Genomic DNA, 19787 nt, shown 5'->3' with positions numbered 1-19787 from the left:
TTCTGGCCCAAGGGTCGGACAGCTAGCTGGGCAGTCCCCCAGGGTCCGCATGCCAACAGGGGCCATAGCCACCCACTCGCACACACACCATTCACACAGACAAGCACACACAGTTCCCAGCCTCACCTCAGCTGATCAATGCTGACTAGCTGAGCGGTGTGTATGGCGGGGATATTTCCTGTTCATAACTTTTTGCCTGGGGAGGGGTGTGTGTCTCAGCCAGAGAAAGAAGCTGATGGGCCGGATGGTGAACTCCTACAGGCTGTATCTGCCTGCACACTGGAGGTTCCCCAAGCCTGTTTTATTCCCTTTTTAAATCCATTTAATCGCATGGCCATCCACCCATCTGGTGGCATTAAATTCCATGAGTGATGTGTTGTGTACTTGATTTTATACTGCTTTTTAAAATTATTTGTTGGCTGCCATGTGTTACAATAGAAAGTCGATCTGGTTGTCATCAACATATTTATGGCACCCAACTCCAAATACCCACATGACCCCTTCCAGCACATCAACATCATCATCATCATCATCATCATCATCATCATCATCATCAATTAATTTGTTACCCGCCTCTCCCTCTGGATCAAGGTGGGGTACAACACAATTAAAAACAACATAAAGTACATAAAACTAATTCAAATGTTTAAAACCAGTGCATCATTAAAAGCAGCACACCATTAAAAAAGGCATCTTAAAATTCAGTTGGGTAGGCCTGCCGGAAGAGATCAGTCTTTATGGCTTTCTTAAATTCTGGAAGACTGGTAAGTTGACGAATCTCTCCCGGCAAGCCATTCCACAAACTGGGAGCGGCAGAAGAAAAAGTCCTCTGGGTAATAGTTGTCAGCCTTGTTTTTGTGGGATGGAGTAAATTCTTCCCAGAGGACCTGAGTGTGCGGGGCGGATTGTACGGGAGAAGGCGATCGCGCAGGTAGCCTGGACCTAAACCATGTAGGGCTTTAAAGGTGATAACCAACACTTTATACTTCGCCCAGAAACTAATTGGGAGCCAGTGAAGAGATTTTAAGACTGGTGTGATGTGGTCATCCCTAGGTGTACCGGAGACCAACCTGGCTGCCATATTTTGAACTAGTTGAAGTTTCCGGACTAGGCACAAAGGTAGCCCTATGTAGAGCACATTGCAGAAGTCGAGCCTCGAAGTTACCAGCACGTGCACAACCATCTTTAGGTCTTCCAACTCTAGGAAGGGGCGCAGCTGGCGTATCAGCCGAAGCTGATAGTAGGCACTCCTGGCCGTCGCATCTATCTGGGCTGTCGTTTGGAGCGACCGATCCAGAAGCACCCCCAAGCTGCGAACGCAGTCTTTCATAGGAAGTGTAACCCCATCCAGAACTGGTTGACACACCTCCAAACCTAGGTTATGACCTTTGACAGCAAGCACCTCCGTCTTGTCTGGATTCAGCTTCAGTTTTCATGTAAATATGAAATGACATATTCTACTAATGTATTGTTCTTAGGCTTCTTTAATTGAAAATGTTTATTATAAGCATTTATTTTTCCTCATTATTTTTGAATTATTGTGTTTGTGGAGAAGTGTGCTTTTATAATTACTGTTTTCCCATTAGTGTTCTTTTTGATATTATGTTGATATAGATAGAATGTTGACGAAAGATTATTCAATTTTTTTTTATGCTTTCCTGTTGTCGTGAAGTGCTCCAAGTTCAATTTTGTTGTTGGGAAATGTTTAAACAAATCAAATATTAAATATTAAAACAAATTAAAAACTCAAACTAAGGATGGTTTCCCAACATCCGTAACAATATAAAAAGTATGCCCTAAGCAAACTCTAATATTTGCAAACTCTTCCACATGTACAAAATCCAGAGTAAAGAGCTTTGCACTGCACAATTATTGTTCCAAGAACAAATTTATTACATTTGGCATGATAGTAGGACACTGTCAGATCATGTAGCAAATTACCAGTCTTTCCAACAATAACATATTATATTGTTCTACAATCTCCATTGTAAATAATGTGTATGAGGAAGTCCAGTAAAAACCCTATAGATGAATTAGAAAACCACAGAGTACAAGGCTTTCTTGTGTAAGCTAAACTATATGGAAACTCAAAATGTACTGCCCTAAGAAAAAGTAACTACTTACATATACAGTCAATTGGCAATTCAGAGAAAAGGGAAATATGTGAATTGTGTACAGGAGGGACATGGGCCAGCAGTTCTTCAACTGTGGTCCAGGGACCACCATGATGAAAATAACCAAAGAAAATGCTGACATGCTGTAAGATTCTTTAAATTTTCCACTACAAGCTGAAGTGGTAATGTCCTCCCCCTAATGATGAGAGGTAGCCATGTTAGTCTGTTGCCACAAAAGTAAGAATGAGTATAGCCCACAAATGCTTAGTATACAGGCTTCTCCACATAGGCTTTCACCCCATGCGATTGTCATCCTCCATTCACGGTATTTCTACATGCAATACACAATGCCGTTGTCCTCCAGCAGTTGTCCCGTTCCTTCCCTGTTTTCCCTGTGAAATGCTGTGATATTTACGTATGGAGAAAATGTCGTATTTTTTTCAGGTCACGCTATCAAAATATATAAAAATCAAATTTGACATCCTTTATAACAGCTTGGAAATCCACTTATCAGATTGAAAAGTGAGAAAGGACCTCTGTTTATAGAAAGCCCATCGATGCCACAGCATATTTGAGATTTGACAGCTCCCACCCCTATTAGTTCAGGGGAAACCTCCCATATGGGCAGTTTTTAAGTCTCAGGCGTAACTGCTCTAATGATACTGAGTTCAGACAGGAATCTCACACATTTTCCAAACAACTGAGAGAGGTGCTACCAGGTAAGAGTGGGTACCAATGAACAAGACAAATGAAAAACCATGAGCTGATCTTTTGAGAGGACAGGGGGAAAAAACACTCTCAAAATGGATCAACTGCAGTTTGACATAGACTTATATCACCAGGGAGCATAAGAAAACACTGGCACATCTTACAAAATATCCCTGGCTGACAAGATAGGCCTTTAGTTTCTTTTAAAAGAACAAGGAATATCAGAGATATGCTGGTCAGAAGTTATTTCAATGAGCACAGGGAATGCCCACCTAACCTTTTAGCAGGTGCAACCATGCTTAGGGGCCATCACCCATATGGACATGGCAACAATTGCAAATACACATCTACAACTACCTCATTCAAAAATACATCCAATGGTATAACATATGTCTTAAGACATTTTTCAACCTGCAGCAGTGTTTATGTAATTTATGCCATCCAGTGTACATGTCCAAAAATTTATATAGGAAAATCATCAGACCCCTTAAGAAATGAATAGGGGAACACCTGAGTAATATCAAAAACAATAGACCAGGAACTCCACTCGTACCCCACCTTGGGGAAAAGAAATATCTCTTAACAGATTTTAAGTTTTGGACACTGGGAAAACATAACCATAAGGATGACTCCCATGACTGGAATATAGCAATAGAAGGATATAACTTGTTCAAAAAGAACAGAAGAAGAAGAAATAGAAAGGGAGGTGGAGTTGCACTATATGTTAAAAATACCTATCCCTGCACAGAAATACAGGCGGATGAGACTGGGAGCCCCGTCGAGAGCGTATGGATTAAAATAAATGGGGCTAGGAATAAAAAGAATATGATAATCGGAGTCTACTACCGACCACCCAATCAAGGAGAAGACGAGGACGAAACTTTTGAGAAACAAATTGCCAGTGTTTCAAGGAAGTGTGATGTAGTAGTGATGGGGGACTTCAATTACCCTGATATCTGTTGGGAGACCATTACTGCCAAAAGCGGCCCTTCCAAGAAATTCCTGACATGTATGGGTGATAACTTTCTCCTACAGAAAGTGGAGGAAGGAACTAGAGGATCGGCAATCCTTGACTTATTGACCAATAGGGATGACTTAGTGGATAAAGTGGCAGTTACGGGAACTCTGGGGGAAAGTGACCACGTCATACTTGAATTCTTGATTATGAAGGAGACAAAAGTCGAGCGTAGCCATACACGTACTCTGGATTTTAGGAAAGCTGATTTTAATAAACTCAGAACTATAATAAGTAAGGTCCCGTGGCAAGGGAGCCTAATGAGAAAAGGAGTGCAGGATGGGTGGGAGTATTTAAAAAATGAAATTTTAAAGGCACAGTTACAAACAATTCCAACAAGGAGAAAAGATAGAAGACAACAGAGGAAACCAATGTGGCTCCACAAAAAGCTTAGAGATGACCTGAAAACAAAAAGGGATACATATAGGAAGTGGAAGGAAGGCCAGGCTACAAAAGAAGAGTACAGACAAGTAGCGCAGAAGTGCCGAAATGGCGTCAGGAATGCTAAAGCTGTGAATGAGCTGAGATTAGCGAGGGATGCTAAAAGCAATAAAAAGGCTTTCTTCAGATACGTGAGTAGTAAAAGACAGAGGAAAGAAATGGTGGGTCAACTGCTTAATGAGGATGGCAAATTGATAACAGACGACAAAGAAAAGGCTGAAGTGCTCAATTCCTACTTTGCCTCGGTCTTCTCCCAAAAGTGGGTCTATGACCCCCCTGGAAAAAGTGAAGCAGAAGTTGAGGGGGCAGGATTGCAGTTTGAGATTGATAAACAAATGGTCAAAGAACACCTAATTTCCTTGAATGAGTTTAAATCTCCAGGGCCCGATGAACTGCATCCTAGAGTAATGAAGGCGCTAGCGGAAGAACTCTCAGAACCTTTGTCTATTATCTTTGCAAAATCATGGAAGACGGGTGAGGTGCCGGACGACTGGAGGAGGGCTAACGTTGTCCCTATCTTCAAAAAGGGCAAAAAGGAGGAACCTGGGAACTACAGACCAGTCAGTCTGACATCCATCCCTGGGAAAATTCTGGAGCAGATTATAAAGAAGTCAATCTGTAAACACCTTGAAATCAATGCAGTGATTACTAGAAGCCAACATGGATTTGTCAGGAACAAATCCTGTCAGACTAATTTGATCTCATTTTTTGATAAGGTAACCTCCCTTGTGGACCGTGGGAACGCTGTGGACGTCATATATCTTGACTTCAGCAAAGCTTTTGACAAAGTACCACATGACATTCTGATTAACAAACTAGCTAAAAGTGGGCTAGATGGAACAACTATTAGGTGGATTCACAGTTGGCTACAGAATCGGACTCAAAGAGTACTTATCAATGGAACCTTCTCAAACTGGGGAGAGGCAACGAGTGGGGTGCCACAGGGCTCAGTCCTGGGCCCAGTGCTCTTCAACATTTTTATTAATGATTTGGACGAGGAGGTGCAGGGAACACTGATCAAATTTGCAGATGACACAAAATTGGGTGGGATAGCTAATACCCTGGAAGACAGAAACAAACTTCAAAGTGATCTTGATAGGCTAGAGTGCTGGGCTGAAAACAACAGAACGAAATTTAATAGGGATAAATGCCAAGTTCTACATTTAGGGAATAGAAACCAAATGCACAGTTACAAGATGGGGGACACTTGGCTCAGCAATACTACAAATGAGAAAGATCTTGGAATTGTTGTAGATCGCAAGCTGAATATGAGCTAACAGTGCGATATGGCTGCAAGAAAGGCAAATGCTATTTTGGGCTGCATTAATAGAAGTATAGCTTCCAAATCACGTGAGGTACTGGTTCCTCTCTATTCGGCCCTGGTTAGGCCTCATCTAGAGTATTGTGTCCAGTTCTGGGCTCCACAATTCAAGAAGGATGCAGACAAGCTGGAGCGTGTTCAGAAGAGGGCAACCAGGATGATCAGGGGTCTAGAAACAAAGCCCTATGAAGAGAGACTGAAAGAACTGGGCATGTTTAGCCTGGAGAAGAGAAGATTGAGGGGAGACATGATAGCACTCTTCAAATACTTAAAAGGTTGTCACACAGAGGAGGGCCAGGATCTCTTCTTGATCCTCCCAGAGTGCAGGACACGGAATAACGGGCTCAAGTTAAAGGAAGCCAGATTCCGGCTGGACATCAGGAAAAACTTCCTGACTGTTAGAGCATTGCGACGGTGGAATCAGTTACCTAGGGAGGTTGTGGGCTCTCCCACACTAGAGGCATTCAAGAGGCAGCTGGACAACCATCTGTCAGGGATGCTTTAGGGTGGATTCCTGCATTGATCAGGGGGTTGGACTCGATGGCCTTGTAGGCCCCTTCCAACTCTGCTATTCTATGATTCTATGAGAAGCAGTTGTTGAGAAAGGAACTGGAGTGGATTTTAAAATTGATGAGGAGTTAGAATTTCTACCACTTCTGTAACCGCCTGTAAGTTTTGAGACATTCCCTGGTGTTTTCCGCTCAGTCCAGATATGGGAAGACCTTAAGCGAATTGCTCTGCCATGGCAACACCTGTAAGAAACTCAAAGAAAAAACTTGTACAAATGTAAAAAAACCCCATAGCTTTCAGCTCATCCCATCTAGTCGCCAGTGTAATGACACGAGACATTCCTGCTGTAAATAATTTCTGCAGACATTGTTACAAGGCAGTATTTAATATTTTCATTGTTTTATATTAAATATATGCACAGGCCACGTTTTCAATGCGCTTTCTTAATTGTAATGATTTCAGTTCTTTATTGTCCCATTCATTTGTTTGCATATGCGTTGTTACAAACCCCTGAAGAAGGTCTAACAGAAAGCCACAGGTCAAAACGCGTCGGGCTTGTTCACAATAAAATTGTCTACAGCCCTTTTTCTGATACACCATCAAACCGCCACCACACGCTTTGTACTTCGGCCATAGTGCAATGAGCTTCTTTCTGTGGGTGGTTGCTGGGGCTGTGGATGACGCCGCCAATAAAAACGATGGGGTGGGAGTGTCACCTCAGCTCTTTGCCATTCCACTATTAGTTGCCTGCAGAGCACAACGTGGTGGGAGTCTGCAAGTGCAGTAGAGCGGCATTGCCTCATCGTCCTCCTCCACTCCAGCTGGCACTTTGGCTGCAGCTGCCGCCTCGTCCTCCTCCATTTCTCCATTTTGCCTGCTCCCACCATAGTGGTATATCCATTGCAGTATATAGAATTGCTAAGAATTCATTGTATCTTGTAGGTGTGACTAGTTCTATATGTATATGTTGTGAGATAACTATGAGTAACAGAATATATTCTTCAAAATAGAGAGAGGCTGCCATGAATGGGTTGATTAAGTGCTGGACGTAGCATGTAACTTAATTTAGCAAGGATACCTTCATCTCAGTGTTACTGCTATCAGTGGCAGACTTGGCTACAGGGAATAAAATGAAAATAGTGGTATGAAACTAAAAATGAGGTCATCAGCATCATAAAGGTTATTAAAGGCCAGAGTTTGATCAGTTTAAGAGAGAGATCCTGGAAGAATCAGAAAACTGCCATACATGTTTTAGGTAAATATGAACCATTGATATTAACTGTTAAATTAAGAAGAGCCTAAGTTTTACTACAGTATGTTAACAAAATGCTTGCTACTATCTTCATCATTCTTTTAGTGATTACGACTTGCATGTATTTAGAGATGTTTGTGAACTGCCTCAGCTTAGCTAACGCTTGTTATTTTCATAAACTGTTTGAGCAATAAAAATATTTTCTTTAATCCAATTTCACCCTATTAGAGCAAAAAGTCAGGCAGATCTCTATTTTTATAAACTGAAGATGCACAACTGTGCATCAGCAAAGTAAAGGATAAAAGAACCCACAAATGCACAGTTTCGGATATAAAGTGGGGTGAATTAATGCAGCATCAGAGGAGTTCATTAACACAACCCTGCCCTCTGCCTGGCTACTTAAGAGCTATCATGGTGCCAAGTTTCATCTCTTTATCTTTAAAAAGTGACAGAGGTGTAAGCATTTTTGTTAATTTCCATTGACAGTAGAAGAGCGGTTATCCGAAAATGGATCGGAGCTCTGAAGAAGCTTCAACAGAGTGGAGAGACAGGGCTGCTTCCAAAATCGGAGTGGAGCAACTCCTCAACCCCTATAAAACAGCAGACAACAAACACAGAGTGAGGGGGGGGAAGGCTCCCACATCTATCACAATGTCCATCAACCACAAGAACCAACAAACTGGTGGGGAAAGGAAAAGGGGTGGGGTGGGGTGAGCACAGTTGCGATACCAAAAAGCGCGAGCCAGTGGAGGTGAAAAGGTAGACAAGGTGAAATAGCGCAAGAATGCATGCATGTGAAAATGACCAGCGCTTGATGCGCTAATGAAACAGAGGTGGAAATCACGAATGCATACCAGGAAAAAAAAATAGGTGTGATAGAGTTCATAGTGTACATGGTTAATTAACAAGGGGTGAGGGAAATTATTTGTGTGTGTGTTTTTCTAGTATTATTTACTGCATTTGTGTTGTTTTTCTGGGGCTATGTCCCACAAGCTGCAAAGTATAACTTTGCCACCGTTCTTGTCCTGTTGTTCTGGAATCAAACCTGTTTGTAAGAGATGCAAAGTCAAGCACCTTGGTAAATTAGAGGAATTCTTTGATGGTCTGACTACAAAGTTTGTAAGCAAGAATTATCAAATTTTATCTTTGGTCTAGAGGAACTATTGGTTGTACTGTTCATATTCAAACAGATTACTTGCACATTTAGCTGTATGTGGGAAATTATATTAGTGGTTCCAACCAACCAAAGAAATTATTTCATTTTAAATCTTCGCAAATTTCATTCTAACTAAGCAGGACCCATACAGGCAGAGGTTACATGCACACATAGCAGGAAGGCCCGACTGGTGGTAAGTTCCCACAGAACATGTGGCAAAACCTAAAAAAAATGTACACATTTGTTACACATGATGGCAAACACACAGTGACTGCAATTTCCTTTAAGGGATTGATACCCATGTAGGAAACATACCATATGTAAAGTTATCTTAGGGAATGCAATGCATCTGCTTTTCATTCTGAAATACACTCTGCCAAAACATTAATAAATGCAAAGCTTCATTCCAATATCACTATCTCATTCTTTAAAATTAGGTTGACCAGCATCAAAGAAGAATATTCCTGAGGGAGACTTACACCAAAATACTTAGACCTGAGGCATAAGGATTTCCACCCCCTGTGCAGACAGTGCTTTCAACTCTGCAACTTTTATGTGCATTAAACCTAGTTTTCTATCCCCATAGATTTTATTTCTTCCAGCGCCAAAATGTATTTATAATTATTACTAAATATGCAAGTTTCCTTGCTGTTCAGTGGCTGTACCAATGTGCTAAGTACCCTCAAATCCCTGCAGCTGAGGATGATAAACAAAAGTTTGAATTTGTGTCTTTAAGTAAAAACCAAGGTATAATTTCCCTTCTCTCAGTGTCAGATGCAACAGGGCTAGAACCCGTAGCCTGGTTCCCTTCTCCCTGCTCTGTCAGAGCTGCCAATTAGATGTAAATAAATAATCACCATTTAAATAAGTAAATAAATAATGTGAACCGCCCAGGGAGCTTCGGCTATTGGGCGGTATAGAAATGCAATAAATAAATAAATAAATAAATAAATAAATAAATCAGGGGGTTAATGGCATACCAACAGCGAGGCAATGTTATGCCAAACACTGGAGCATATTTCAAGCAGTTGTCTCTGTGGTGCAAACAAGACAGCCATTTGTATTTTATTTATGGATGTGCCCCATTGCGTATAAAGCAGGGGTGGGTGTTTATTTCTCCCATGAAGTGGAGAGTGTGGGTGAGATGAGAAAAAACCCTCCCTTGCTGTGCTCCGTTCCTTGAAGCACTCTTCTCCAGGCCTAGATTAGATACCAGAAGTGAGATGGGAGGAAATTGCTTAAAGCATGGCATGCAGCAAGGTAAGGGCACAGGGGGAGGGTTGTTTTGCTCCCCTCCCTTCACTCGTGTGCCTCATTTCAGTGAAAATAGATCCCCCACCTGCTTTATATGTGAACAGGACAGATATGTGAATAAACACACATAGCTGCTCTCATGGTCAGCACCAGCCTCCAGTGGGCCTCACTTACTTACGCACTACCCAAGCCATGGCCCCTCCTACCACTGCTACTGCTACCTAGTCAGCCCTCCGACCCTCCTTCCTTCCTTCCTTTCTTTCCACCTGGCAACAGTAGCTGCTTCATTTCCTCCTCTTCTTGCAGTCCCTATCCTCTTCTTAAACTGGCCAGCTCTGTGGGCAAAAGGAAGCGCTCTGGCAGCTGGACAGATGAGCTTGAAGTGACCTGCCATATCATCATCATCATCATCATCATCATCATCATCATCGTGTTTTTGAGTAGCAGCAATCTGAAAAAATCAGACCCTGCCTTTGGCGGGGCAGCCAATGATGGCACAGGAGTGCTGAAAAGATCACTGCTACTCAAAATGTAAGCTTTATAAAAATGGAGCGACGGGCATGGACCTGCAGGTTTGCCTGGCTGGCTGGCTGTGGAGCTTCCTTTGGCTAGCAGGGCTGGCTGGGCTAGGAGCAGGATGAGAATTAAAAAAGGAGGAAGAGAAGCCCCTCACAGGAGCTGCGCTCAGGGCTGGGCCCTTTTGATCCTCTGGGCCCATGGCAGCCGCCCACTCATGCCGACGCCTGTTGCCAGGCCTGGCTGAGGGCTTGATATGTGAACAACTAGACACACAGATAAAGACATATGGCTATGAGTTCACATGCTTTTAAAGCTCAACTAAAAACTTTTCTTTTTCCTAAAGCTTTTAAAACTTGATGTTTTGCGGACTTTATACTGTTAGTTTTACCCTACCCTGTGCCTGCTTACCCTACCCTGTGCCTGTTGGCATTCTCTTCCCCTCCTTATTGTTTTACTATGATTTTATTAGATTGTAAGCCTATGCGGCAGAGTCTTGCTATTTACTGTTTTACTCTGTACAGCACCATGTACATTGATGGTGCTATATAAGTAAATAAATAATAATAATAATAATAATAATAATAATAATAATAATAATAATAACAACAACAACAACATGTTATTTGATCACATGTTAGTTAGAGGTGGAAACAGCAACCTATTAACTTTTAACCAGGGGATTCACAGAATCCACATAGGATCTGGTGACTCCAGTCCCAAGACTGCCACCAGAAGAAACTGCATGAGGGGAGAAAGACTCTGTGTTGAACTTCATGAGCTGGCTGTTTCCACCTGTCCCGTACCCATCCCTAGGAGCCTTCCTGAGGGAGCTGGTGCCTTCTTTCTAGCCTTTGGGGTCTAGTTCTAAATGCTTTTAGTGGGGATCATGAGAGACTGATGTCATCAGCCTTGGGACTCCTTTTGGGATATGATGAAGACCATTGTGTTGCCAGCAGTGCTGCTAGAGCAGGATGTTGGGACAGAAGCCCAGGGCTTAGCACAATGTGCCAGAGGGCCCCTAAACACATAGGGCTGGCTTTACAGTTTGAAGCAGAATTACAATCTAAAGAGTGGAAGAGCTAGTAAAACCGTTAATTCCAGAGTCTAAATTTACCTCACTGCAAGCTGCCTTTAGTACTACATTCTTCATCGCAGGAGCGGGAATCTGTAGCCTGTTGCTACTCCCTGTGCTGCCTGCTGAGTGCCAGGGAGCCTTCCCCACTTCCCACACAGCCCAGATAGACTGTGGGGAAGACAGCTGTCCCATAATGGCTATCTGCAGCTGAGACAGTGATCCCAATCAGGCTTTAACCTCCCTCCCCCCCGCCCCAGAGATCTCAGGAGGGGATTGCTGGGGGGGGGGGGAGAACCTTTAACCTCCCCACCCTGCACTGATCGCATCTTAGCAAGCAGTGTGGAGAGACTTAAAGCTCCCCATTCCTGCCTGTTGAGATGTGGTATGTGGGGGCAAGAGTGTGTTTCTGTTATGGGGGGCTGTCTGAAGTGCCTTGCAGTTATAGGGTTTTTTTTTCTCATCTGAAACAAAATTGGGTTTTTTAGTTGAACATTTTGGCTGTGTTTATGTATAGTATGCTTGGCCTGGCTTAATTGGTATATTTTATGGTCATTTAAACTTTTGTTGTGTTTTAAATGGATTGTTAATTTTTGAACTGTCAATGTTAGATTGTAGTGCATTATAATTTTCATTTATTATGGCTACTGTATTTATTACGTAAACCAGTTTGAGCACAACGTATCTGGGGAAAATACGGTACATACATAAAGGAACTATGACTCCTTCAGTCTGGGCAACCTATTGCTGGAGGAGTGATCTCTCTGCTCTGCCAGACATCTGGTCTTCTATCTGCCCAATTATTGCCTGTTCTCTCTTCGTTCTTGGCATCCAACAGTCAAGGGTTATAAACGTGTGTAAAATCCATAAGACATGATGAAAAATATAATCATGAGCCAAGATGAATAGTGACCACTGCATCCTGGAAAACCAAACCCAAATTCTCCAAATGGAACTGAAGCATTCAGGCGAAACAAGCCAACAAACAAAGACACAATTTGTTTTTCTTCTTCACTTGCATACAGTTAAATAGTCATATTAGTCAGAAAAATGATGCCTTCAATTATTTTAAGACCATGTGATACTCCTGGACTTTGAACTGTTAATTACCAGATGAAATCATGCATAAATCCACTGAATCATATTTGAAGAAAAGAAATTCTTTCTTGCATGGATACTCATAGCAGAAGTAGATTTTCCCTGGTGTATTACGTATATATGCATGTGCGTCTGCATATATTACTGGTATGATTAGTGAAGAGCCCCTCATGTAGCTAATAATAGGATGGTGTTACTTTCTTACTTCAGGAGCCAAAATTACACTCCACATGAACTTTCACCTTGTTCTATCTAAACCTTTAATCTAATTATGTCCTTTTACTGCAAAATACATTATCCCAATACAACACTTCTGTTATGCAATGCACTGTGAGGAAGTTGGAAGAACTAATTTGTATGTTACTTTATTTCTTTATTCTTTATTTATGAGTATTTATAAACCACCTACAACTTTTAAAGCATAAAAAGGCAAAACAAGCACAAAAACATTTATTTAATTTATTTATTACATTTCTATACCGCCCAATAGCCGGAGCTCTCTGGGCGGTTCACAAAAATCAACAAACCATATCTACCTATCCATAAGAATAAAATGCATGGTACACTAAATTTAGGCATGTACAAATCAGCAAAACCTGGGCCTGCCAAATTCCATCTCGAAACTCATTCTATTAGATTACGAGCTTTGCTTTTTTCTTTTCGCATGAAAATCTGCATACTTTTGTGGTATTTTTCAAAATGTACATAACAATTCTGTGCATCTTTGAAATGACGGCATTCTTCTCCCATTGATTGAAACATATTTATGCGAGTTTTTCAAAAGTATGCACTTTTTCCATGCATCTATTTCAAATGTACACATGCTGTTGAAAGTATTTGTTTTGGTCCACAAATCATATTGCACGCTCGGAATTGTACAAACTTCAACTGCAGAATGCATCCCAGTCCGCGTTCAGCCCGGAAGGTGCAAACTGTGTAATTCCCAATCGAAAATGAACTAAAACAAATTTCTTACATTCCTAGCTAAACTACATCAGGAAGGCTTGCATAAATAGCTATATCTCCAACATGGGCCTAAAAATAAGTATTGTCAGTGCATTTCTAGTCTCAGGGGGGAGATCATTCCACATAGTGGTCACCAGAGCACTATATTTCCTGTTCTAAACAACTGCAGAGCAGACCTCTGTAGCATGTGGCACCACCAGGAGGAAGGCCTCACCAGATGGCCTAAAGGATCTAAAGGGTCTACAGGGGAGAATACAGTCTTTCAGGTAACCAGGTCCCAAGTTGTTCAAGGCACTATATATCTTTAAACTTGGCTAGTAGCAAATTGGCTACATATACATATGGTCATGTCTTAATAGTCAATATTTTTACAGGTTTTGCTCTGGGAAGTTCATAAAAGAGACATCAGTTCACTATGTGGTCATAAGACTGGTTGGAACAAGATCACCTACTGCATTATTCAGAAGGCTTCATTGATAGATAGAATTCAAATACTGAAATTTTCAATCATGATCACAAAAAACCACATCATAAAACCATTTATATACTGCTTTGAGAATATATATATATATCCACATATGCCCTGGATTATTGACTTTGATGTATACTTGACCAAGATTATGGTCCTGCAGAAAATTCTCTAAGTTCACCAAATATTTTAGCATGATTTTTTTTTTACATTTCTGCAGTTGAAATAAACTTTTTGCTTGCAAAAACCGTTTCAAATAGAAGGCTGAAGTCCTCAAACTCCACTGAATGATCAGTTGTGTTTTCATTGTGCTGACACGTCTCTTGCCAGCTTTCTTCCTTTGACTCATACAGTCCCCTGCTCTGGGAATCCCGTATGTGGCAAGTGAGAAAGCAGATTCTTCCATTTGTATTCACCAATTCATTTGGATTCCGCTCCCCCTGCAGGCTTCATTCTTGAAAGCTGGCAGGGGATTTGATTTGATGAGAATGCTGCATTCTAAAAGGCTGGCGCATAGGGTCCTTGTCAGTTTCAACTCCTGCTGGCTTGCATGGATGGAGCTGGCTGAGGAGCAAAGGGCTGGCATAGCAGCAGGCAGAGACAAAACTCAGGTCACGTGTCCTCATGCCTATTGAAACTTAACCGCTCAGATGAGTTTCTTTTTAGCTCCCCATTCAGCAGTTAAAGTACTGCAGCATCTCTAAGAGGAAGCACTGGAAGATCTGTTGTATTAGAAAGAAAAGACGAAGGACCTACAGTTTTTAAGAAGACATCAAACATAAGATCTTTTAAGATATGAGTAAATAGAGCTCGCATTGTCAACAGCTATAGAACACATCTTTATATTGCTGCCATCCTGTGGCCATTTTGAGTCATATTATGCTAAAGCTTAAGAGTAAACCACTTCAATCTCAAAGAAGCTATTTTGGCTGCCTATTTGCTACTGAGCTTCATTTAAAGTGCTGCTGCGTAACTCTAAAAGGCTTGGGGCCTAAATATCTGAAGGCGCGCCTATTTCCATGTATTATCATCCCCAGTGGATGCCGTCTCTGTATTCCATCTATACGGGGAGGTACATTGATCATCTGCAAAAGACAATGGTACTCAGCTTTGGAATACTCTCCCCACAGAGCCTGGTGCCAAGGTTGGTCTCTTCTTGGTGTCAGGTTAAAACTGCTTTGTTTGTCCAGGTATTTTATCTTTGAATTTTTATGTGTGTATTTTTAACTGGTTGAAATAGTTCTTATACCTCTCCATTGATGTTTATTTTCAATGCTATTTCTTTTGTACTGAATATCTGCCCTGAAATCCTCTTTTGGCTGAATGCATGGTTTAGCATTGCAAATAAATAAATAAAATCATACAACATCAGAGTTGTTGTGAGGATTACAACAACTGCAAATATTAAGAATTATTTATAGCACAACCCTATGTGTGTCTTCTCACAAGTAAGCCCCATTTTCAATTGGGCTTAGCTGCAGGTAAGTGAGTATAAGATTGCATCCTAAGTATTATATCACATCCACCCACCCTGCTATGCTAAAGTATTTTTCATTTACAATATCGACAAAAACCTATGCTGATTTTGTGGAAATGTTCATCCATGCTAATTTTGCCTCTCACTTTCCTTGCCTCCACTGTCTCCTGCAAGGTCATAATTCAAACTATAAACCCTTAAAAGCAGGGACCTGCATTTCCCCACCCCCTTTTACTCTGTAAAAGCACTGTGAACATTGACCTCACTATTTACATTCATAACAATAGAAATCAAGCTCTTCAGAGGCACAATAGCTTATCTGAATACCCTTTCAAAACCCTAATGAGGACAAGTCTCCTGTTTACATCTGGGTATCCTAGCACTTGAAATGGTCAATACAACCATGTTCCTCTGCTGAGCCACTGAAACTGCTACACCAGAGCAGTGCATAAGTGATCAAACTAAAAGCAAGTTTACTGGAAACTTGTTAAGGAAAGAAACCAATGGATAATATTTTAAAGAAAAGGCATTTTGGAAGGGGGGGGGGGTTTCTTTTCTGCAATGTTTACAATAGATACAGCAAACAACTCAAGTAAGGCTGTGGCATAGATTGGTTGTTTATTGCCAGCATTTTGGTCTGGAGACACATTGACGGTAAGTATAGCTCTATTATTCAGTCTTAAGAATATAAGACTGTGCTTATTTTCTGCAATCCAAAGCATATCTTATCTCATTTCTGGGAAGCAAGCGATGCTTTTATTGCATACTTTTTGTCATTTTGTGGCTAGGTCTGTAAGAGCAGGAGAGAGTTTCACAGCTGAACTACATGCTCCAAGCTGGGAAGGGAGAGAGGAGACCAGGAGGCACTATTGGGGTATTATCTTATACACACATAACTGGAAGTCAGTCCCATTGAATACAATGGGACTTACTTCTGAACAGAGATGTGCATATATAGCAGCCTTCCCCAACCTGGTGCTCTGCATGTGTTGGCCTACAACTCCCAACATGTTGGGAGTTGTAGTCCAACACATCTGGAGGGCATCTGTTTAGATGTGGAACAGTATATAAAGGCTGCAGGACTGCACTGTTAACTGCTATCCCAAAGTTGCAAGGAGGATGTCTGCCCTTTGTTTGTTGATCAAGGAATTACCTGTATTTTTGATTGAAGAATACCATTTGCTTCCCAATTTTAACCCAGAAAAAGAGTGTGCCAGTTATCAAACACGTAGGAAACTGATTTATTACTAAGCCAAGAGCTGGTGCAGTAGCATCTGAAGCTGAATTACTCTCAAAATACGCAGAGGTCACCCCTCCACATTGGGAAAGCAATTTTTTCCAAATAAGAACAGTATAACAAAGTGTCCCCGGAAATGTGTACAATGTCATTTTTTAATTTTCTTTCTTTATTTATTTTATTTATTTAAGGATTTTTATGCCGCCATTCAGCCAAAAAAGGCTCTCACGGCGGCTTACAAAAGTATTTCTTGACAGTCCCTGCCCACAGGCTTAAAATCTAAAAGACATGACACAAAAGGAAAGGGGATTGGGAGGGAGGAGGAGGAGGGGGAAAAGGAAAGCAAACTCAGGCACTACAATCTTAGTTGGAAAGTTCAGCAGTTACAGTTGACAGCAGGAGGGAGGGGGCTCTCATCTGGAGCTGGACCCAGGCACGGTGGAGAGGTGCCTGGCTGCTGCTTCCTCCCTCACTGGTGGCCTCTGCAGAGACAGTTGGTAGCAGGAGAGAGGGGGCTCTCAGCTGGAGCTGGACCCAGGCACGGTGGAGAGGTGCCTGGCTTCTGCTTCCTCCCTCACTGGTGGCCTCTCCAGGGACAGTTGGTAGCAGGAGGGAGGGGGCTCTGAGCTGGAGCTGGACCCAGGCACGGTGGAGAGGTGCCTGGCTGCTGCTTCCTCCCTCACTGGTGGCCTCTGCAGAGACAGTTGGTAGCAGGAGGGAGGGGGCTCTCAGCTGGAGCTGGACCCAGGCACGGTGGAGAGGTGCCTGGCTTCTGCTTCCTCCCTCACTGGTGGCCTCTCCAGGGACAGTTGGTAGCAAGAGGGAGGGGGCTCTGAGCTGGAGCTGGACCCAGGCACGGTGGAGAGGTGCCTGGCTGCTGCTTCCTCCCTCACTGGTGGCCTCTGCAGAGACAGTTTTTTTTATGAAGGAAGTATTTTTCAGTTGCCTCAAAACTATCTGAAAATCAGCTCAGCTGCCATTATCTCCAGCCTCCAATTCTGGCAGCTGGCCCAAAAGATAAAATTATGCTCAGGTCAGTAAAATTCTTGCTGGGTGGACTGCTACTGCTAGCATATGCATACTGCACATTTTATTTCGTTTACCATCCTGGTCTTCAAACTCAGGAACCATGGGAATTGTGATTCTTTGAAGAGCCTAGGGTTCTTGGAGAAAAAAATCCTCAGTGTGGAAAGAAGTACTGTTCCTAGAGTTTTTGAACAGAAGAAGCCATGAGGACAACTAAACAAGTTTCAAACTGTTTTAAATTTGTAATATAGGTATTATCTCAATTTCAACACTTCCAAACAAGGGGGAAGATAACTAACCAGGAATTTCTGTTACTGTTTCAGGACTGCCAAAGTAACAGGGGAAAGATTCCCATATACTATGGACCCAGAAGCTGAAACATTTTGCCAAGAATACTTAGCAAATAAAGGTACAGTAGTGAAGCCTTATTACTGGCTAACAATGAGCCAAAGCTGTATCAAGTGTCCTTATCACATACGGACAGGTGAGGAAGCAAGAGTCCCTTATGTAGAATTTCATAAGGCTTTTGGATTCCCCTATGGGCCAATGCATCACCAAAACAAACACCTTCTCTTTTATGAACTGAGGCACTTAACAGGTAAATTAATCCAAAAGGGCCATGCTACCAACTGCACGGAGTACAACATTCATCCTGAATCCATGTTGTTTGAACTGGGTGGTTATCTAGACTCACTTGTACACAATTGTGAGAATGCTGCCTACATCATTCTTTATTCAAACTATTCCCCTTGTAACGAGGCAGAGCACGGCTGCATAAGCAAAATTTACAGCTTCTTAATGAAGTATCGAGACATCACCGTCTGCATTTATTTCTCACAGCTATATCACACAGACGAGGATTTCCCAGTGTTCGCCTGGAACTGTGAAGCTCTGCACAGTCTAGCCAGCATGTGGCCTCAGGTGACACTGAGCCCACTGTGCGGTGGGCTCTGGCATTCCCTCCTTGACAATTTTGTGGCGGCTACGCCATGGGCAAGTCCTTACCATCCAATTTTGCCCGTAAGAGCATTGGCTGATAGACAAAATGCACAACAAATTAACAGCCTAACAGGAATGAAGTTTCCCTTTATGAAGACCCTGCCTCAGCCAACCTATGGAAACTGTGCTGTACCAAATCTGCAAAAGTACTCGTTGTCCACTTCACACTCTCAGTATCCAGCACAAATGATGAATGGCAGATTGCCCCCGCTGAAGAGGATACCGGCTCCTCATTCCACACCTCCCATTAATGTCCTCCCCCCTTTCGGACAGCAACTGTTAAACCCCAAACCAAGAAACATCGTCAGGCACTTAAAAATGCCAGATGAATCATGGAGCAAAGCTCAACGTTTGAAAGTAATTCCAACGGGAAGGTCTGCTCATGTGGAAAGAATTACTGAGCAATTTCCAGAAAGCTAAGTCTGCAGAGTATGAAGGCCACAGAAAGAAAAAGGATTAAACCCAGCTCATCTAAAACCAGGGCCGGTCAATTCCCTTGGCAGAAATGGCTACACAGGAAATACACGAGCTGGAAAACTGGAGCTAATTTACATTCAAAGATGCTAATTTACAAGCAAACATGCACATTGATTTTATATGTGCTGTGGAATAATGTGCCAGCGCAGGGAACATCAGTGGCAAGCAGCAGAAGGAAGAGCCCAGGACAGACCTTATCAACTCCACTGTGGCCATTGGACAGCATCAACTGCAGCAGCAGAGAGAGGGGGAAGGCAGCTTTCCATTTTCAATTAAGCGAGTACGAGGACCAGTATTTTTTCATTTTAAGATGTTTTCCCCCTTTACAATATTGTTGCACTGATTTGGTGTCACTGCTGTTAGCAGTTTTGATTCTGTTAAGGTGCAATCCAATGCATGTTTAGACGGAAAAAAAAGTCTTTCTACTCCGAGCATGGCAAGCTGGGGAATGCTGGGAGTTGTAGCATTCTCCCCCCCCCCCCTATCTAAACGGTATAGGACTGTGCCCTTAACTACCCTTGAGCATGTCAAGAGAAAGCTAGGATAAATTTATTTAAAAATTGAAGCCAGTCAAGTCAGCCGACACATTGCACTTGGTGATCTTTAATTCCTCAGTCACCTCCAGGAAAAACATCTTAGGGCACAATCTTATACATGTTTTGCCAGAAAAAGTCTT

The 19787-nt window shown here is 42.2% G+C and overlaps 1 protein-coding gene across 1 annotated transcript; it reads left to right on the top strand.

Annotated features, from left to right (window-relative positions):
* Nucleotides 1-17995: 17995 nt before the first annotated feature.
* Nucleotides 17996-19054, top strand: APOBEC4 (apolipoprotein B mRNA editing enzyme catalytic polypeptide like 4). The gene has a single exon (XM_063131105.1). The coding sequence runs from the start codon at nucleotides 17996-17998 to the stop codon at nucleotides 19052-19054; it is 1059 nt and encodes a 352-aa protein (XP_062987175.1).
* The last annotated feature ends 733 nt before the right edge of the window (nucleotides 19055-19787 follow it).

This window comes from Elgaria multicarinata, chromosome 1 (genome assembly GCF_023053635.1).
Source record: "Elgaria multicarinata webbii isolate HBS135686 ecotype San Diego chromosome 1, rElgMul1.1.pri, whole genome shotgun sequence".
Classification (NCBI taxonomy): Eukaryota; Metazoa; Chordata; class Lepidosauria; order Squamata; family Anguidae; genus Elgaria; species Elgaria multicarinata.
This window is presented reverse-complemented; position numbering and strand designations above follow the sequence as displayed.

Bases quoted from the DNA above. Each gene is read 5' to 3' on its own strand.
- APOBEC4 (XM_063131105.1), top strand. From the start codon at position 17,996: ATGGACCCAGAAGCTGAAACATTTTGCCAAGAATACTTAGCAAATAAA.